General features: G+C 38.9%; 2 protein-coding genes across 2 annotated transcripts; one reads left to right on the top strand and one right to left on the bottom strand.

Annotated features, from left to right (window-relative positions):
* The first annotated feature begins 443 nt into the window (after positions 1–443).
* On the top strand, positions 444–9,676 carry pusl1 (pseudouridine synthase like 1). Its single transcript, XM_058631945.1, has 8 exons — positions 444–677; positions 954–1,008; positions 1,572–1,759; positions 2,502–2,651; positions 4,928–5,098; positions 7,217–7,271; positions 8,412–8,574; positions 9,579–9,676. Exons 1-8 carry the CDS (start codon positions 622–624, stop codon positions 9,617–9,619), a joined length of 879 nt encoding a protein of 292 aa, XP_058487928.1. The 5' UTR covers positions 444–621; the 3' UTR covers positions 9,620–9,676.
* Positions 9,677–11,554: 1,878 nt separating this feature from the next.
* On the bottom strand, positions 11,555–18,721 carry ddx19b (DEAD-box helicase 19b). Its single transcript, XM_058631944.1, has 12 exons — positions 18,486–18,721; positions 17,001–17,040; positions 16,821–16,910; positions 16,559–16,694; positions 15,759–15,851; positions 15,488–15,590; positions 14,956–15,070; positions 14,668–14,845; positions 13,812–14,049; positions 13,279–13,441; positions 12,835–13,026; positions 11,555–11,866 (listed from the first exon to the last, which is right to left on the bottom strand). The coding sequence occupies exons 1-12, from the start codon at positions 18,540–18,542 to the stop codon at positions 11,805–11,807; spliced, it is 1,467 nt and encodes a 488-aa protein (XP_058487927.1). The 5' UTR covers positions 18,543–18,721; the 3' UTR covers positions 11,555–11,804.
* Between the last annotated feature and the right edge of the window lie 3,570 nt (positions 18,722–22,291).

A 22,291-nucleotide genomic window follows, 5' to 3' on the forward strand; every position in this document is an offset into this window, starting at 1 on the left:
ATGAAAAATCAGAAAATAAAATTAATTATTGAAAAAAAAAACACTCAAACAGATAATCAAAATAGTTGACGATTAATTAACAATTGATTAATAGAATAATTGTTGAAGACCTAGGTAGTATATTACTATATGGTAATATTACTTGTGATATAAGGACACATATTACACTGTATTTTTTTTATAATGATACATTTTTATTTTTATTTTTTATTTAAATGTACTCAATTTACCTAGTATTGTAAATCAATCAATAAATGCATTTTCATATAATTATTATATGATCGTGTCGAATGTATTTTCTATAATTCACAACTAGCTCTAACTTAATAAATAATATTTTCCGGCGCTGAACTGCACTTCCGGACTACAATGTAACCGTGAGCCTTTGCGGAAAAGCGGGCCCGCCTCCTGTCCTTACGTCTGTGTTCCTGGTTTATGTGTCCGACCTCAAACACGTGAATGAACGCTTCAGGTTCGTTAGTGTAGAGGTGAGTGTCAGTGAGTTGACTTGTAAAAGCATAAAACACAGAACTACAGTGAGTTGGTGTTTGTAAAATCGCAGTTAGACTATTTTAACGACAGTCTACTGTAACGTCTCAGTGTTGTGTTCACGGAGAGACCATGCACTCTTGCACGCGCTACCTCATCTTCTTTCAGTACATTGGAACTAAATACAGGTAAGTTACAGTTACACAGCATGACGAGACTTAACATTTCAGTGATGTTTGCTTAGTTATAACCGTTTTTAATTCAGTAAGTGATCATTCTGGTCATCTCTTATGTTATTTGGGTTTTATTGGGTGTATTGTTAATGTAATGTTTCTATTTATTAACTCAAACAGAACTGAGATAGTGTTTCTTGAGCTCCTATTTTTAATGATCTATTCTGGCCTTTGTATTGATGTGTGTGTGTGTGTGTTTTTTATATGAAGCCCTTTGTGTTCATTTTGCAGTGGTGCAGCCAAAGTACATCAGCAGCACAAAACAGGGGTCCTGGACCATTTGGAGGTGAGGTTTGCAGATACAAACATTAAAACAGGATTATTATGTGTATTACACAATGAAATGAATAATAGTCTTTGCTTTTTTTTCTGTAAAGCTATTTCTGATGCAAACATGTTCCTACAGATAGTTATGTTGAACTTGATCAGGTTGTCCAAAGGCACCCATGTGATTGGTTTATTACATATTTGCATTAACAAGTAGTTGAACAGGTGTACCTATGTCTAAATCTTTTTTTTAACAATATAATACGTACAGTAATTCATGTTTCTTTTCAATATTCAATAATCTTTTCAATATTCTCCATGATAACAGATTTAAAACATGAGCATTACCACATTATACACCATTAAGAAAATTAATTGCAATGCAAAGTACAGAATATAAAAGTATAAATTGCTTCAGGAACAATTAGCACAAAAGCGGTGACTGTTTTAAAGAAAAGTACAGTACTGTAAAAATACAGTAATAAAATAATAGGATGTGGCTTTAAACAAGCAAGTTATGTCGTTCAATTATGGCATTAATTAATAAGTCTCTTCTCTGATAATCTCGTCGTCCGTGAGCAGGATGCAGTGAGGAAACTGAAGCCCCTCAACCCTGTGTCTCTGACCATCTCCAGCCGGACAGACTCGGGTGTCCATGCCCTCTCTAACTCCGCCCACTTTGACATTCAGCGCACAAACAACAAGCCGCCATTCACTGAAGACATTCTTGTCGAGGCCCTGAATTACCACCTCGAAACCGAACAGATACGGTAAGAACAAAGTCATGAGTTTCTACTGTTAAACTTTTTTAACAGTGGAAACAAAGAGACAGGTGTACTTTATTGATCCCAAAGCTGGGAAATGTATGTGTTTGTGCAGCACAATATATTAAATAAAGTGTTAAGACCTCCCTATGGGCTCTAGACTGTTTTTATTGGATGTTTCCCAACCACCTGATTACTATGGATCAGAGCTATGTATTGCATGTTTTGTTGATGACAGCAAGAAAAATGATTACTATTAATTGGATGAAACCTAATCCTCCTACGATCGTCCAGTGGCAACAGAATGTGTTTTTTTGAGACAATGGTCTCCAGTAATTCACTAACTTGGCCAGGATTCTTGCACCATATCCATCTAAGAATTGTATGAATCATGATATTGTTTATTTTTCAAATCTTGCTCCTTATTTATTTAATTTTCTTTCTTTCTTTCTTATGGCTTTTGGTAGTGGTATTTGTGCTCTGTCTTTGTGTTATTTCTACAGGATCAGACCATTGTAGCCCCATCTCAAGACTGTTCTCTTTTGTTATATGAGGTTAATTGCCTGATTATTTTGCAAATAAAGGCAATAAAGTTAAACAACAACAACTCCTCCCTTGGAAATGTAACCTACTTTCTATCACTGTCCACAACACACACATGGAGCTATACATTAGAAATTACTAGTCATAACATTTTCAAAGTATGCTCATTTTCACTTTAAAATTGATGGTAGTTTTTCTTTTCCAGGATAACCCATGCCCACCGTGTGCCTGATAACTTCCATGCCCGTTTCCGTGCCATCTCTCGAACCTACGTCTACCGGATAGCCCTGGGACTCTCTCGTCCCGGCCTCCTTCCCCTCACTGATCACAAGCTGTGCTGGAGCCTCCGCAACACGTGAGTTATCTGTGTCCACAGTAGAGCTGAATGTTAAGTGGCACACCAGTCCTTCAGAGTTATTTAGATATTCCCTCTGCCGCACACACACACACACACACACACACACACGCACAAACATGACAACATTATTTTAACTTGCACTGTTAGTCATGTGAGGTTTAACACTTGTGCTGTCTTTTAAGTGATGCTCTCCTTACTGCGTCACCTGGGTGGTGCTAACAGCTACGCTAATAGGTGACTCAGCTGGTTTGTTTTTGATCTGTGGTGTAGAACACAAAATACTTTCACACAAACATGACAACATATTACTTTTTCTATCAGTCATGTAAGGTTTAAAACTCCTCATTGTATTTCTGTGATGCCCTCTTTGCTGCATGGGTGTAGCGACCAGCTAAGGTAGCGGGTGACTAAGCTGGTTTATTTGTTTGTTACTTTCTCATATATGGTGTAGAATACGAACTACTTCCACATGTAATTTTTTCGGATGCTTTTGTTTAGTGATTTTCTGCTCAGAAGTACTGTTTTGTCCATTTTCACTGCAAAAAAAGGACATTCAAAATGGATTCAAGCTCATAGCGCCCTCTGCTGGACCATGCAGTAATTTCTTCAGATGAGTTGATGTGCTTTTAGGCTGTATATTTTGAATTCAAATGGGTTTTTAAGGAACCTCAGTTGCAACAGCCCGAGTCTTGTGTTAATTTTGCGTGAAAGATGTCCCTTAAATTTTGAAAATGGAGATCAGACTAAAGCCCAGTCTAATAAACGGCTCCACATATACATGAGCTCTCAAACAGACGTCCCCTCAATAAGCTCATGCCAAGCCTTGCAGAAACAATGGCACAGTAAACACATGAATAATCCACACGCACCACAGTGGAAATACAAATTAGGGCAAGTCAAACACTGAAGTGTTTTATGTGAATCGACAAACCAAAAACAAACAAAGGAAAAGGCAGGGGAGAAAAGAGACTGGGACGAGGATGAACAGAGTATGAAGTGAGGGAAAGAGACAGAGCTTCATGGTTCAGACGATGTTCTTTTCACTTCAGTTGGACAAGAGGGAACATAAAGTCACATTACAGAGAGCGTATGTATGAGCATTTGCCTTCTCTTCACTTTTTGGGGGGGAAGTAGGCCAAGATGAGCTGCAGGCTTTTACACATGCAGCACGATCCACACACATTATCCTGACTCTCTCTCTCGCTCTCATTTTAAGCTCCAGCTCATCCTCCAGCGTCTCTGCCTCAGCAGCTTCTCTCCATTCTCTCTTTGATCTGCGTTTCCCTCCTCACCCTCTCACGCCACCTTTCCCACTGCAAAAAAAATGAACTATTAATTTTGGACGTGCATTAATCTGACCTTGTTTTCAGTTTGCCGATTGTCGACACGCTCTGCTCGCTCACGTGAGCCTGAGAAATTTCATACGGCATAAATAATTGTTGAAAGCAGGACCTCTGGAGCCTTTAACCAGCTGTAACCACATTACATCCCAGTTACAAAACATCACCGTTCACACGGGTTTATTTTCTTTCCAATATCACAATAATGCAATGTCTGGAAAAGTGGGTTTTCCTACACTGTGTAGGAAAGTGTGTGTAAAGTGATAAAAATTATCTCATCTGTTGCTAACTGCCAGGCCAAATTCAGAATGATTAAAAAAAGTCACAAAATGTTTAAAAATTTGGTTTCATGAACAACATTCACTGCACTGAGACACACAAATTCTTGCACTACATTCTCAGTGAGGACACATAATGCAATCCTTAGTTCGTACATCAACTCCCACTTTTTCTATCAGCAGCACCTGCAGCCTCACAGCAGGAGTCTGCTCTTCTTTCTGTTCTTCTTCTTCTTGACTTAATGTCGTCATCTTAAGGAACTTTAGATAAAGCAGCAGAGCTTTTCTGTGTGTTTTTGCATCCAGATAAGACACTTTCCCAGGACAAAGACATCACAGCTAGCCAGCAAATCAAAGGCAGGAGTATAGGAGCAGGTGCAGTGACTCTACTGAGTAAATGCTGATTCAGCTCACTGAGAGTTTTTATACCATTACAGCATTTGACAAGTTATGCTAATTATGGCTATGAGGCATCATTAAGCTATATTTGTAAACACACGGGAAAAAAAAATCCTGGCTCGAAGACTGAAGAGAAACAGTTTTTTACTCCACAGTTTGTTTTGTTTCTTCTGTTCTCAGCCACTATTTTCTACAACACACAGTATTAACATGTGCATTTGCTTTACACACACTTAAATGAACCCCCTCTCATCAGGGAGCTGGATATGGGAGCCATGCGAGCAGCTGCTTCTCTGCTGGTCGGGACTCACAACTTCAGCAGCTTCAGAGTGGCCAACTCCGAAATGCCTTTTAAAAACCCTGTCAAGACGCTGGAAGTGGCCGACATACAGCCGGGATGCTCCTTCTTTCACGCACACTTCCACAGGTGGGATACACAGTCAAATCAAGGAAAACTCATTACATAGGCCACAAGTCGTTGCCACTTGGTGGTAGAGCAACAGGCTGTAGATGCAACCTTATATTATGCTGAACTGTGGGTTTGTTTCACTCAAAATAGAGAGGATGCCAAACCGTACTTTTACTTCAAAAGTGTAAAGGTAGATGTGTAAAACATGTGCCACAGTGACCTGACAAGTTGACAATAAAAGGACTTTTTACCGAAAAAGTAAAGCCAAGTTTGTAGGTGGTAAGTAACACTTAGCCACCAGGGGGCGACTCAACATTCTCCGTTTGAATAGAAGTCTATGGGAAAACAAGTCTACCTTTCATCTGATTTATAACATCAGTGAACATTTTCCAGGTCTTCGCTAGAACAAGATGTATATTTTGTTCCCATTTAGAAGAAAATAAACAATAAAATGCAGCACATATAATTGGACACTGTGTGTGATTGACAGCTGGTATCATCCAATCGGTGCCTGGTCTCTGAAACTGACATGTGCTGGTCAAATGACATCTGGAGGCTTTGCAATAAGAGTGGCTTTTGCAACAGTAAGATGATTTAGATTTTTCTATATAGTCTGTGGATGGGAAGAGGAAAAGGAAAACATGCAGCCGGGTAGGCTTGACAAAAGAGTGTCTTCTAAACATAATTCAAATACAAATGATGGAGGTCTGGGTTAATATGTAAGTTTGTCCTCCTGTTAGTAACTTCCTGTCCACAGTTTTTGACCGATCAATGGTGATGATTATAATGGACAACACTGTAAAGACAAAGTCATATCTCGGTCAAAACTCATCAGAAACAAAGTACAACTAGTCAAATTTAAGACTTGATTTAAGAAGTCTGAAACATCTTTAGGGAAATTGGATTCCCAGAATTACTCGCCAAGTCAATTTTATTTATCAATTAACATAACTACCCAAGACTCTATTATAACATTAACATATAAGATTCATTGTAACTCAATGAAAGTAAACTTCGTCCATTGTTAATTTAAGACCTGGCAAAACTTGTATTGAAGACTTCTTAAGACTTTTTAAGGCGTAAACTTCAGATGACTGTATTTTAGACTTTTTTAAGACCCCACAGATACTCTGCATCTAACAAGTTGAGATGTGTATATCTCAGCGACATGTTAACAGATCAGGATGAATTTTGTCACACTTATGTGAGACGATAATAGCTATAAGCAGGCAACGTTCTATACAGATCCAGAAAGTTTGTAAAACACAGGTGACAGAGTGTTTAATCCTTAGCAGAGACCTGCGCTCTCTGACTGCTCTTGTCCTGTCATTTTCATTTTCAATATGAGACACAGAACATTGTATCCGGCCTCATCTAAAGAGATTGTCCGTCACCAGAATCCCTGCACAAGCTTACATTCGTGCACCGCTGTATAAATTCGTCTCTGCACTCGTCAGCAAGCTCTGAGTAAAAATTTGCATTTGACCCAATTCTTCCTCGGAGCCTGTTCTCTCCTTTATCCCCAAAATATCAAGTCAGTAAGATTATTTTTATGCTCTGAAAACAAAATAAATAAATAAATGAATAAAAGTGTCAAATTGTGGAAGGGAATGTCTGGCATAAGAATGAATGTCACATCAGCTCAGTGACAGTTTAACAAAAGAAGCCCATGATGAAAAGAGTCATTCAGATGTGGGTTTGATAAAGAAATAGATTCTAGCATTTTACATTTTCAGTGGGAGTCATTCTCTTCTGACCAATACTCCTTCAAATGTCAACTATCTTGATAATCGATTAATGGGTTACTTTTTCAGCCTCTTAAATGTGAATATTGACTGGTTTGAATCAATTTGACCAAACATTTGAGAACTCAGAAATCATTTCAACGTTTGTTTGGCAAACACCAATCGACATTTTTTATCATTTTATGACATTTTATGAACCAAACAAATAATCAAGGGGAAAAAAACCTACAGATTACTTATGAAAATAATAGGGATTTACAGCCCGGTTACGTTTGACAACCAACCAAGCTGCAGACAGCACATAAATACACATAAATAAATAAATAATTAAACAAATAACTGTATATTTGTATATACTGTGCACTTACATCACCATTTGTTTCTGTTTCAGGGACATTCCGATGTGGGAGTTGACGTTTAGGAGCAGATCTTTTCTCTACAGGCAGGTGTGTTCCCTGTTCAATACTATTCTATTTCTGTGTTTGTGCTGCCACCTGCTGGGGATATCTGAAAAACAAATATGCATGATAAATAAGGATTATTCAAGCCCGGTGACGTAAAACCTTAAAATATCCAACCGTTTACCCACTGATATTGTGCAACTCACATTATTAGGTTCAGGTATCAGGTTTTGGACACCTTGTGCCTTCAGAGCTTCCTGGAGTCTTCACTGCTTTGATTCAAAAAGGTGCTGGAAACGTTCCTGAGAGGTTTTAAACAGCACATCAGCAGCACATCTGCGAATCTGTGAATCTCTATTATTGGACTGAGGTGTGGTGACAATGGAGGCCGCCTGAGCCCAGTGAACTCATTGTCATGTTCAAGAAACCAATTTGCTATGATTTGAGCTTTGTGACTGTGTGTCACACAAACACCATTAAAGCACCAGTGTGAACAGAAGGCAGGACGGATGCATGCTTTCAGAACATAGCAGCAGAAATCAAAGCGTCATCAGCCCAGATAATAGAGTCATAGTCATCTTCAGTGATGATTTGAAGAAGCTTCCTAGATGAAGAGGTGAAAGCAAGTCCAGTCACTTACAGCTCACTACAGAAAACAGCTCAGGCCACGTTTTACAATCTTCTCCTGTCCAATTTTCATGAGCTCAGTTCTGTGTGGTCTTCAGCTGCTGGAGGCCACCTGCTTCAGGGTTGTTGTGTGTTTGTTGAGAGGCAGATTTCTGGTTGTACTAAGTGGTTATTTTGAGCAACTGTTGACCGTCATCCGCTCGCTCTCCTCAGACATGTGGCTTTAATGAGGCATTTTCACGCAGAGAACTGCTGTGTCCTGGATATTCGCTCCTTCTCAGATCTTTCTCTGTAAAAAGCAGCAGTTTCTGGAAATACTCACACCAGGCTGTCTGGCACAAAGTCATTTCATCACCTTCTTCATTCCTATGCTCTGTTTAAACTTCAGCAGGTCTTCGTGGGTGGTGGTGAGTTTATTTCTGTGATGGCGTTGCCATCTGCTGGAGATGATGAAATATGTGGATCTGTTAGTAAGGATTATTAATGCTGAAGTGTTGGAACATATCTGACTTTACAGAATGTTAGTGTCACAACAGTTTCTGTGGTTCTGTGGTCCAGGTGCGGAGGATGACGGGGGCCCTGGTGGCAGTCGGTCAGGGACAGCTCTCAGTGACCCAGGTCAAGGACCTGCTGGAGGCTCAGGACCCATTAGCTTACCAATCGGGTATGGCTGCTCCAGCTCACGGCCTCTTCCTCACCAGAGTAGACTACAGAGATGCAGGTGAGGTGGCATTGTGGCCATGTTCAAGCAGGAGAAGAGAGGTGTCACTAATCACATTAATAATGGGTCAGACCGGGTTTGTACAAAATCCAGAAATCCTAGCCAGGGTCGGGTTCGGTTGGTGAAAAAAAAGGATAATTAGAGTGACTTAAATGTGTATATACAGTACATATATTAGGGCTGCATTTATTAATCACTTAATTAATTTATCATCAACTATTCTGATAATCTTGTTCAATAATTAAAGCAAACTTTTAGATTTTTCAGCTTCTTGAATGTGACATTTTATGGACCAAACAAGTAGAAAATAATCAACTGAACAACTGATTATGAAAAGAATTGTTAGTTGCAGCCCTAATATACATATATACACATATATATATATATATATATATATATATATATATATATAGTTGCAGCCCTAATATACATATATACACATATATATGTACATATATATATGTATGTGTGTATGTATATATATATATATATATACATATAATGATTAAAAATAAGAGAAAGTGACCCAGTGTTTATTTATAATTGGGGTTTACTATTTAAGACGGTACAGTGAACACAACACAGTGGATGTGTATTCTTTTCCTCCACGACAACTCAAAATAAACCACAGTAGTTGGATAATGTTAATAGTTACCAGTGGTTACAGTTCAACAAGAGGTAATAAATAATTCATTACCCATGAATTCACAATCATAATAGAATTTATGATTTTCTATGATGATTATGATTAACTATAATATTTTAGGGCTCAGTAGAGTTGGGACATACTCGACAGTGCGACGGTAAAAACAGCATTCAACCTGAAACTGAAGAAGCTAAACAGAATTGATCCATCATTATTTTCTGCTATACTTTTTAGATCTTACAAACCCTTACATCCCAAATGTTAGGTTTTTAAATGTGACACACATCAGAATCAGTTTAACATCCTGGTCATTTTTCTACTGAAAGTAAATCATTCAGATTTGTAACTTCTTCCTCAGATATGCAGCTTTCACAACAAACTGGAAACTCCGAGGATTAAATCGACACCAACAATATTTATGAAATGACTGTAATAAACTTTTGTTATATATTTGTATCTCAGCAGCTTCCTTGTGAGTCAGTCGATGGTTCTTTTATATAAAATCCTTTTCCACACAAATAAGCTCCACACCACAGAAGTACGTCTATATATCTTTTTTAATTCAACATTATGAAGATACAACTGTCCAAGAATGCAGCTCAGCTACAGATAACCACACACACATGACCCTCAGGTTACAACAGACAACTTGCTTTAAGCCTGGTTAGGCAGTTTTGACTCCTACATATGTGTATTTGTGTATTTATGTATGTGAACTGGATGTTGTAGGTTCTCACATTTATCAGAGTATACGTGTGGAGTGTTTAGTTCTTCCCTGTGTCCATGGCTCTTGTACAGTGGCATTTTCATTACATATCAACAAATATGAGCGTGCACACACACACGCGCTCATATTTCATGTTTACATCCAAATGTCCAAATAAAACGGCATACGCCGCTTTCCACACTCGCTCGCCTCTACTTTGGCTGCATCTGCTCAGTGAGTGGAGTGACGTTGTTACAGCAAGTTGTCCATAAACAGTCCGTTAAAACCAGACTCATGAGGTTTAAAAAAACAAGGTTCAGACTGACCAATCACTGCCCTTAATGTTCCAGCGCTTTGATCAAACACACCAGATCAATTTCATCCAGTCATCCTGTAATGCAACGGGTTTAAACTCATCATATTCGAAGTGCCGCGTGTCCGTCAAAATTGAACCTCATGAGGAATGTTTTTTTTTTTTTCTTTTTTGCACTTCTTAGAAGTGACAAACTGTCAATAGTTCAGCCACTATTTCACCTAAAAATTTTAAATATGTACACAAGTACATGTTTACTATTCCGTGTTGGAGCAACACAGTGAATCTGATTGGCATAGGTCCTCAAGTGAATTCAGCATTTGGTTTCAAGAAGATAATTCACACATCCTAAAGACGCTCGTTAAGTCAATATTTCATCGAAATTTCAAGTGTTAATCAGAACATTAAGCCCGATATCTGAGTATATCAGTAACAAAAAATCAAATGTATATATAATGCACTTGAGGAAAGCATTGAGTAGTTATGTTTTTTAAAACTTATAATCCCTAAAAACAGCACAGCCTGGGTGAAGAAGGGAGCTGAGCTCAAGTCAAGACCCTGATTGAAAAGATTGTGTGAAACACTGACAAAAGGAAACACATTATATCACAACTTAATGGCCACGTTAGTAATTCAAATGAGTTTTACCTTCATGAGCACAGATGAAGGGGAGAGCAGTGGTGCCAAGTCATTTCTGATCGTGGCCATGAGTTTTTAAAATGACAAATAAAGCAAGTAAAAACGTAGGGTTGGCTGATTAATTACCAGTTAAACACAGAAATCAGAAGTGAGCATGAATTGGAGTTAGTAGTGTATTATCACTCTAGGCAAACATTATTGGCATTTAACAAACTACACACCCTGATGCTAAAGCTGAGGTTGTTTGAGGATTAAATTTTTTTTTTGTTTTTTGTGTCATGTGATTACAGAGCTGTCACAGGTTAGATAAGTTTGCATAGACCCTTGAAACTCGACCATCACCAGTTCAGTAACAATCATAAATGATTTAAGTATCACTTGGAGCAACATACCCAACTTCACTCTTTTTCGATTTTGGTAAGAAACAGGAGCTTTTAACAGTTTACATGATTTAGTTACATTCATTCAAGTTGCTGTTCCTTGAAACTCTGTGGCACATAATAATTTGTCAATGAGGTGTTTTTTGTTTGTTTTGTTTGTGAATCTCTTCAAAAGAGTCACTTGTATCATGCAAACACATAGTAGCAGTGTTGTTGTTTTTTAAATCCAGGTGTGTTCAGTTAAACTGTGTCTAAACTAAATCCTGCCTCTTGTGCAGCATCACAAAACACAGCAATAAAACTCATGGTCTTTATTCAAAAGAAGTACAAAGAGTGAAATGGGGTATGTTCCAGAGACATACAAAAACACATGTCTGAGAGGAGACATATCCACATGTAAACTTATGCTGTGTTTGTGATTTTGCCCTTTCCTCCAACAGCTAAAAAAATAAAAGCATAAAACACTGTAGGAGCGCACAGTCCTTGGAGAGTGGAGAGGGGAAGGGAAGTTAGGTCGGCGTCCATCATGCGGCCACGTCCCATTCTTTAGCTGGAGATTTTCTCGATTTCGTCCAGATCATCCGTGTCTAGTTGTTCAATGTTTTTATCTGTGGAGGGGAAAGATCGTGGAACAGAGGGGCTCATTTAGAGGGTTGACCGATTTAAGCACAATTAATCACTGCATGGTTTTTAAAAAGAAATAATAGATGATATTTATTAGGTCTGAACAAAGGGTGATCTTGGCTATGGCTGCAATGCATATTGAATCGTCATCTATTTTGATTAGCAAATCACTTCCTGTCTGCAGCCTGAGAATGTCACCAGGCGATACAAGATCTAAAAACCACAACGCTGAGAAACACGGAGAGGGTGATGTGAAGCTGACAAGCTTAAATCAGCACTTACTCATCTGATGATGTATGACTCAAATTGGCATTATGTTTTTATATTTTTAAGTTGTTCAATGAGTGAGTGCTTCTGCCCCCTTTTATCCAAGATCATTTTCACTTTCAATATCTGGCAGTTATTCGACTGTTTAGGAATTATGGTGCTGAGGAGCTGAGGTCACAAACACGTGACGCACTGGTGAATCCTGTGTGTGATTGGACGGTAGTTCTGTTGAAGTCTACGAGGTCTATGAGGGCTACGATAACGACAAATATAGGGGCACAAAGCTCCATTTCTCTGCTTTCCGATATCCATCCATCCATCCACCTTCTACCACTTTATCCTCCACATGAGGGTCACGGGGGGTACTGTGCCAATCTCAGCTGACATAGGGCGAAAGGTGGAGTCACACCCTGGACAGACCGCCAGTCCGCCAGTGAATTATATAGATATCACAAACAGTCTAGTAGTTACAGTAATGAGAAGTACGCATGCCAAACCCTGTCGGCGACGACAACAGGATGCTAACAGAAGGGTTAATCTGACTGTACACACCACTGTCACTGTCAGCAGGCAGTGTGTCACCGTCACCTGCCACTGCAGCAATAGCAGCTCCACTCAGTGTCAGAACACACCAACTGGTCTTCAGTTTCATCTGTAAGAAAGCCAGAGTTGTGGTCACACTTACTGAAATGCTCCTGAATCCTTTTGAGGATGTTCATGCTCATCTGGCCGTCCACCATGTTGATCGCCAGTCCCCGTTTGCCAAATCGACCCGTGCGGCCAATCCTGTGCAAGTAGGTCTCTTTGTCTGGGTTACCGTCCTTGTCCACTGGCAAGTCAAAGTTGATCACCACGGAAACCTGCTCTACATCGATGCCTGAATGGAAGACAAGTAGAGGGAAACATCAGGACAGTTCAGTCGTCTGTCCACTCAGTGTTCTGATAAAAAAAAAAAAAGTAAACTTCCTTCACACTTCATCATTGCTGGTTGTGCACTGTCAGACTAATGGTTATTTTCATAATCATTTATGGCAATTATGACAGGCCGCTGCTCTAACATTATGCTAAATCTACTTGAACAGCAAAACAAAAGTCAGGGTCATGTGTTTTAGACACACGTGGCCATTACCTCGAGCACAAACGTTTGTCGTGACCAGAACCTTCTCCTTGCCATCTCTGAAGCGTTCAATGACGGCAGCCCTCTGTTCAACCTGCATCTCTCCACTGAGCAGTGCCACCTGGTGGCCTTCTCTGGACAGCTCCCCAGCCAGCCAGCCTGCAGTCTTCCTTGTCTGGTTTACAGAGAGGAAGAGTGTTAAAGGTTGAGTACGACATATGTTCATCCAAAGCAACTCTTTCCCATGTGCCCAGTTTAAAAATCGAATGAATGCAAAGAAATTTACTTTAGAAACTTGACTATTAGATTTATTTTAAATTTAAAGGAGGTGCAATAAGCCTAAAATAACACAACAGCTACTTCAGAAATGCTAACGCAGCAGCATTTGCACTTTCAGTTTGGTTGCTTTCTCTGTTTCATAAGTTCAACGTTTAATTTTTAGACTTAGAACCAGAATGAAAACCATCTCTGGTGTGTCTGTTGCTTCTGTCTTTCTGGTCTAACTGGAATAAAAAGACACTGTGAAAAGGCTCATGTGAACTCACATGGCAGAAGATCATAGCCTGGGCGATGGTGATAGCTCCGTAGATGTTGCAGAGAGCCTGGAATTTCTCCTCCTTGCTGTAGCACATCACAAAGTACTGTTTGATATTGTCCAGAGTCTCCTCCTCTCTCTTCAGTTTGATGATGTTGGGGTCGGGCACAATGCGCTGGGCAAAGTTCCACACCGTTTCTTCAAACGTGGCTGAAAAAAGTAACATCTGACAGGATTTTGGCAGCATCCTGTGGGACAGGAAAGACAGGAGTGAACAGTTAGTGGCTGCAGCTGCAAAACAGTTTATTTTTAGATTAAAAAAGAAACAACTATCAGATCTATCATGGTTTAGGACAGTGCACATTCACTACGGCAACATGGATTAATTGATTACTAAATGAATAAGCATTTGTTAATCAATGAATCAGTTTACAAGACAAGCTCTCTGATTTGTTAGCTTATTAAATGTGAATATTTTCTGGTTTATTTGTTCCACTTAACAAATACATCAAAAACTGAAGACTTTTGGGAACATCATTATTTTGAGGTTTGGAAAACAATGACCACCATATTTCAACATATTATGGACCAGATAAGTAACTTCATTGATCATGAAAATAATTGTTAGTTGCAGCCTTAACATGAACACAACACCTGAAGCTTCTCAAATTAAATTTGAATCAATTATAAATCAACTATTTTGATAACGGATCGTTCAATTTTTTTTAATAATTAAAACAAGCTTTCTGATTTTTCAGCTTCTTAAATGTGATTTTTTTTTTCTGGTTTCATTGCTCCATTTGATCAAGAAATCATGAAAACTTGACATGAACGAGTTTATGAAAATAATTGTTAGTTCCACTGACCTCTGAATACGGATACTCTGATCCTGGTGACCCTGTGTGGCGATCATGACGTCAGCCTCGTCCAGGACAAACACCTTGATCTTCTTGGGGTCTATAAACTTCAGCTTTGTGCACCAGTCCAGCATTGTACCAGGTGTGCCAATAACTATCTGTTCCTGCAGCTTTATTCCACGCTGCACTGGAACATTCACAAGAAACAAACACTGGTCAGCATTTAAATGAACCTCTCAGGGGTATTTATGTACAGTATTGTCCATAGAATCAGTGTTAAAAGCAGAGGAGCTTTACATTTATTTCCTCTGATGGCGTAGACGAGTTTGACCTCGGGATAGTGTTTGCCCATCTGCTCGATCACTTTACCAGTCTGAAGGGCCAGTTCATAGGTGGGCGACACACACAAGCACTAATAGGAGAGATAAATATTCTTGTTATTCAGCTCAAGTTATGAGTGTTTCTTGTTGGACACAAAATAACTTTATACAATGTACTGTAAAATATATTCAATAACTATAACAAGTTTGATCATTTTTGAGCTTCTTAATGCGGATATTTTCATATAACAAAGAAATCATTGAAACTGAATGATTTTGGTTTGTAGACATTCGAGAACGTTATCATTTCCAGGTTTGGTAAACACTAATTTGACATTTTTTGGACAAAACAAGTAATCGATTAGAAAATAATAAATTAATCAATTATGAAATTAATTGTTAGTTAATTGTTAGCCCTAGAAGAGACAGAAGTCAGAGTAATGTGATAAAAACTTCTCTTCTGACTTCACCATAAAGAAAAATGTGTTGCCGTATTTGAACAAACTAACCTGAGGATAGTTGTAGTTGGGGTCGACATGACTGAGCATGGCCAGGACAAAGGCAGCTGTTTTTCCTGTTCCTGACTGTGACTGGGCTATTAAATTCTGTGGACTGGAAGAAATAAAGAATTAAATCTTAGTCAGTTGCAGCAACCTTTATTTTTTGACATTTTAAATTACACACAGGTGTTAAGTTACTTGGTATCTCGGTGGGTATGGAGAAACATAATACCTAATTAAAAGACTCAAAACATTGTCGTACAATGTCAGGAATACTCACGGTTCAGCCAGCATCATAGGTAAGGCAGTCTCCTGGATTTTTGATGGCCGGTTGAAACCCATGCCATAAACTCCTTGAAGTAGCTGAGGTTTACTGCACACAAGAGGACATAATCAAATGTTACAACATCAGCAGTGTTCCCATGTTCACATTTAAAGCTGCTATAGGCAGGTTTGTGGGGACAATAGTTAATTTGTTTCACCTGCAGGTTATTATTAAAATGCTTTGGGGTCATGTCTCTGACCTGAGCTCTTCTCAGCAGAGGAGCATGGACAGGGGTTTTATCTTGTTTATAGTTTAACTCTCTTAAAATTTTTAAAAAAAATCTCTTTTCAATAAAGATTTGTATGCAGACTAAAGGCACGGGTCATACTTACCACAACCCATGTCTACAAGAACATTCTAATATTCCATGCACTAAAAGGAGCATGAGAAGTCGTGCTGACCTGTCAACGTGGACCATGAGTAAATAAAAGTTACAATGACCTATGTGGACACATGGAAAGTATTAAGTGGCTTAAGTGACGTGGAACATCTAATAGGAGCACTTGCTCTCAGTACACTAACTTTGTGATTTGTCAAATCCTGCCGTGACGCAACAGATTTAGTAAAGAAGCTGTAAATAGAGAAGGTGAGCATAAAAAAGGCTCTCTTGGATTACTTGATATGCATAATGTTGAATTAGTATCATGCAATTATCACTGAGGAGGAAAAAACACTAAATGTGGGAATGCACAACCAAACCTTAAAATATTCACTTTAAATCTTGGCTTCAAAATTTAAATTATATAGATACTTACAGTCGCAACTCCTCAAAGGACTTGACCGAGTAAAGTGGCGAGTTGGGGTCCTTTTGAAGAACTTCCACTTGGTTTGGATTATTGACAAGATTACTCCGGATGAGTTTGTTTAGTAATGACTGTGCCGCTTTGTCATCTGGAAAACAATCAGACCACGTTACAGTCACGGTTAGAAGTAAAATCTCTGCATCTCAACAAAAGACCATGTGCTGAACACAATTACCAGAGGAATCTGCTAGAATGGATATACTCAAACACCCACCTTTGTCATCCTCATCGGTTTCCTTCTTTTCTCCTGCACCTTGTGACTTTGCAACGGCAGAACTCGAGTCTATTGCATTTGCAGTGGTGCCTACAATGTTAAATATTGGTTGACGGTGTAAACACTTTGAAAAACATATTTTCTTGACAATAAAAATCTTTTGCTACCATTTGAACTCACCGTTTTCTTCTGGTTTCTCTTTTATTTGAAGGTTTCCGATCTGTGAACACCAGAAGGTTTGCAGAAGTATTTAGTATCAGGCACAGCAGTTGTCAGGACTAGAGGATCGACAGATACAGGGGTTTTTCTGTGGCTGTTGCCGAGGTCGATTTTAAGGTGATTTATCTGCAGAAGATGGCCGATAATTGATGCTGATTTTTTGTCCCATATATTTAGCCATTTACTATTTTTCAACAATCTGATAAAATTATACCTGTGGTAAGAAAGAAGAACTTTCACAAGAAAACAGAGGCACAATTTCTAATAATTGGCCAATTGTTTATTAATAAATGACAAATATCAACTTGATAGAACTGGTCAACTTAACAAAATGTATTGAAAATTTGTGAATCCAGAATTACTAGTACTAATAGTGAGGGTTCTCAGTCATCCAGACCATAGTTATGTTCAGGAAAAAGCAAGTCCAGTTAACAATACCCAACTTCTGATGACAGTACTATTAACTATAATATTAATAAAATACTTTTAATGTTTACTGATAGAATAACTGTGTCATCACATACAAACCCAAGTTTACAAAATCAAAACACAGAATAAAAACAATGACAATCACTTCCTTGTTTATAGTGTTTTGATCTTTGGTGTTTTACTGCTTGATTATATTGTGAACACTTCATTCTGTGACGAAGGTGCCTCATAAAACAATTGATATTAAATTAGTTAAAAGGGTTGTTTCTAGCAGTATAACCTGTAGTCAAAAATTCTCTATTTTGTTGAGTATATACAAAAAATACAGTAGTTGTGTTATACTTGTGATAAATACTTAATAATACATAAAGACATACATACAAAAAAGATAAATACATAAATACTTGTGATGATGTAGTTAACTCGGCAGTCACGTTTACTTTTGACACTTTTCAGTAAATTTAAATCAAAGATTTGTACTTAGTACAGAGTAAAAGTAATAATATTAGGAATAGTCACTTAATTCAAATGCTGAAGTAATTCATTCAAGGCTGAATATTTTGGACCCTCTTGCATCATTTTGCTAGATAAGTGGTAGTTAGCTACGTGCTACAGCTACTAACTCAAACTCTGTTGTGGCTAACTTAAACCAGTTGTGACGCCAGAAACGGGCAGTTTCGTTTACACAAAAATAAAACCGGCCACATGATTTTCTTAGGACCATCTTGCGCCATTTGCTAGTTAGCCTGCTAACAGCTGAAGCTAAAAACTCTCAGTTGTGGCTAACTCACACTAGCTAATGACGCCAAACCGGTTCAAGCCGGTAGTTTTGTCTTTACGAAAATAAGATACATTTAGAGCCAAGCTGCGTCGGGGTCAGTTACATCCATTTGTAGTATTGTATTACACACTTTAACTTTTAAAAACATAATGTTCAAAAGTGTCTCCGAACAGGCCGTAGCATCATTTAAGCAGGTGAACAACACGTTAGCTCGTGTAGGGTGAGTTTCACTTTACCGATTCCGCCGCAGCTTCTTGTTCGTCCACTGCCTGAGCCCATGAGTCCGTGGCCATCGTGGGACAGTTATTCCTCCTGCTGTTACTAAATTCGGGTTAATAACTCAGCTGGGAAAGCTTAGCTCAGACTGTGGAGTCAGTCAAAGTGTGAAAGTAACAGTTTTCCCCACAATGGCGTGCCGAGACCGACTCCGACTGTCTGTGCAACCCGCTCACATGTCCGGACAGAAAAGCAAATGTCACGAAACGAACGATAACAGTTCCCATCCCATCAGTGTGGAGTTCACGCGAGATGACGCACATTTACAGCAGCTCTTTGATTTTAAAGTTTAATTTTACAGGGTATTTTGTGGTGCTCGAAGAATATTACCACTCTAAAATCTGTCAATACAAATAAAACCATAAAACTGCTATTCTCTACACAAATCTCTTCAAAGAAGAAGAATTCCCCCCTAATTTATTTTGATATTAGTTTTTATTTTAGAATGTATCTTACTTGATTGGTTTATGTTACCTAATTTTCCTACACTGTGAACTTTTCTACATTTATATTTTGTATTTGTGGCTTACTGACATAGTTGAAATTGGAGTAGATCTCTGTTTCAATTTCCTTTCAATAAAGTTGAAAAACAACAACAAACAAAAAGTTGAACAAAAAAGCATGACATTAATAAACAGAACAACAGAATTTTTTTTTATTTTTTTTTTAAATCCAACTGTTGTGTCACAATGGAGCAAACTGGAGGCTGAAACTTAAGAAACACGCCTCAGCCACACCTTTAGGTGGCGCCAAAACGTTTAGCATAGACTCACCACTGTATACCTGTCTGCAACGAACACATGTACATGCACACACCCACAAACACACACACACACACACACACACACACACTGGTTTCCATCACTTCAAAGGACATTGCATTGACTTACACTTACTCTAACCGTAAACTATAACTACTACTGGCCTAATCATAACCCTGACCCTTACCTTAATCTAGCTCTTATTTGTACCCAAATGTTTAAATGCACTTATTGTAAGTCGCTTTGGATAAAAGCGTCTGCTAAATGACATGTAATGTAATGTAATGTAATGTAACCTAACCCTGACCTCAGCCTAACTTTAAAACAACATTTTCACCTTAAAATGTAATAATTTACATTATGGGGACTTATGGAATACCAGGTACACACACTCATATCATTGTACAGCATTCTTAGTGAGGATAAACCCTAACTCCGAACCTAAACCTAAAAGTTAAACCCCAACCCAACCTAACTCTAACCCTAACCATACCTGACAATAACCATTTTATGTCAAACCCTAATATTAACCTAACCACAATTAAAATATTAGCCCCAAATCTCACCATGTCCTCAAAAATGAGATACTGCCTCATTGGGACCATGTACTGGTCTCCATGAGGACTACTGGTCCTGACTGACAAGGTTAGTGTTTATGCAAGAAAAGGTCCTAAAGAGGTAGCAAATACAAGTACACACACACACACACACTAAATTGACTGATTTTCATTCACAATTTTCCCCCCAAAAAAACCAAGGCGTTCTCTTCCTCTGCTCCTGAATTTGACTGCCTGTCATAGCCGGGAAATACAAGCGGTGATGTCACACACTGAAACATTACCTGGAAAAATAACCTAGTCTTTCTTTTCTTTTTTTTTTCTCCATTGTGAATCAATGGACTTTGTATGATTCTGTCACAGAATGTTTATGGCATGCAAATGCACAAGGCGACATTTGCATTTCATTCCACTGTATGTGTTCTGGGAATACTGTAGATGTGTACAGCAGATCCAGATCCTCTACTGTCTCACTGTATGTGTGTGTGTGTGCCTGGTATTCCTTATGTTGAGGGGACCTAAATCTGTTTACATAGTCACATTATGTGAGCAACTGAGTGTCTAGTTTGGCCAATATATCAAAATTATAATATTGCTGAAGATATTTCACAGAATTTCCAAATAAAAGTGTTTGTTTTGATGTGGAACGATACATCATTCACTATATGATCATATTTATAATGCCAAATTAATCTAATATCAAAAAAAACATACCGAAACAACAAAATGCAGAAGTATTTCATTCAATACTGGATATTTTGGACCCTCTTGCATCATTTTGCTAGTTAAGTGCTAGTCAGCTACATGCTAAAGCTACTAACTCATTGAGCATGTAGCGTCTAATCAAGTCCCCATAATGTAAATGACTACATTTTAAGGTGAAGACATGTTTTAAAGTTAGGTTAAGGTTATGGTTAGGTTAAAGTGTGTGTGTGTGTGTGTGTGTGTGTGTGTGTGTGTGTGTCTGGGATCCATGTATTCTCTTGCTAATTGAGGCCCTACTAGAAATCCACAAGGCACAATTGGTAAGAGCAGCTTGAGAACAGTGTTGTTAGTGTGATTTAAATCAAACTTTTTTGGTGCAGAACTGAATCAGACCTGCCTATGATATGATTTTAAATACACTCTGGTTGCAGCTAACTCGTGATTGCAGATGACGTCAGTGTTTGGAACAAGTTCCCTCTCATTTCTTTTTCTTTCTTTCTTTTTTTTAACCCATCTCCAAAAAAACGCCTTAATCCCACCCAAATTCTGGCATTGTTGACACTGTTCTCATGCTCTGTTCTTATCTAACAAAGAAGAGAAGTCCAGGTTTAACAGATGGACGTGTGTGGGGACAAAGAGAGACAGAGAGAGACAGAGAGAGAGAGAAATGCACATTCAGTGAGGCAGTGATGGAGGGACAACTCCATGTTGACATTAAACATACTCTCACTGTTTTTTGAGGAAAGTGAGGAGCTAATAGGTGAAAGGAGAAGTGGAGGTGGAGGGGAGCAGGTTGGAAGGAAGAGAGGGAGAATGGTGTGAGAGGGAGATGGAGAGACAGGAGAGGAGGAGAAGAGAGGGATAAAACAAAAGTGAGTGAGAAAGAAGAGAGAGAAAGAGGCTCAATATGATGAAATGAATGCCAGGGAGAAACAGTTCAGACCTACCAGATGGTTACTATAGCAACCACATCCCCAGTCTCTCTCTCTCTCTCTCTCTCTCTCTCTCTCTCTCTCTCTTTCTCTACCTCTAGCTGCTTAAAGTCTGTGGAGGGAAACCAGCGGCTGAGAGAGGCAGCTTTTTGGATTTTGGTGCAGTGGCATCACAAAGCCTCATAACCAACTTTACACACTGGTGTACCCACTTTAACACATTCCACTTCAGTGTTGTTGTTGCTTGTTGTTGGGTTTTTTTGCTTGCTGGTTGTGTTTTTTTCGACAGCTGATTTGTATCGACAGCACGAAGCGATGCAGCTTTCTTCATACTTCCCATGGACATAATCCCTAAAAATATTCACGCTTTAGGAGCAAATGGCCACACATTACAGCGCAGTGCACCACTGTGGAGGTCACGGACAGGTCACAGAAGTCTCTTGTGACACTTTTTTAAGTGCCTCCCCTTTAACTTTGACCCTGCTTTGCATTTACCGCATGTAAGGACGCAGAGGGTTTGTGTGCATTGCTGTAAACACTGCAGACAGATTGAGATGCTAGAAGCGTTCTCAAGCTCAGCAGCAGTGCACTACGCTGAAACACACACATGCATATGCACACTCACAAATGCAGCCTTGCACTTTACTGCACACACACACACAGGCGGAAAAATATCCAAACTGGAATACAACGCAAAGGCAAGCTCTTGCTTGTGGGCCCCGCAGCTAATCTCATGCATGGAGATCATTTTTTAAAGCAGAAACAAAATGGTGGGCCGTCCCTCATTGGGTCTCTGGCTGCAGGGCCTCCG

This window comes from Solea solea, chromosome 6 (genome assembly GCF_958295425.1).
Source record: "Solea solea chromosome 6, fSolSol10.1, whole genome shotgun sequence".
NCBI classification, from domain to species: domain Eukaryota; kingdom Metazoa; phylum Chordata; class Actinopteri; order Pleuronectiformes; family Soleidae; genus Solea; species Solea solea.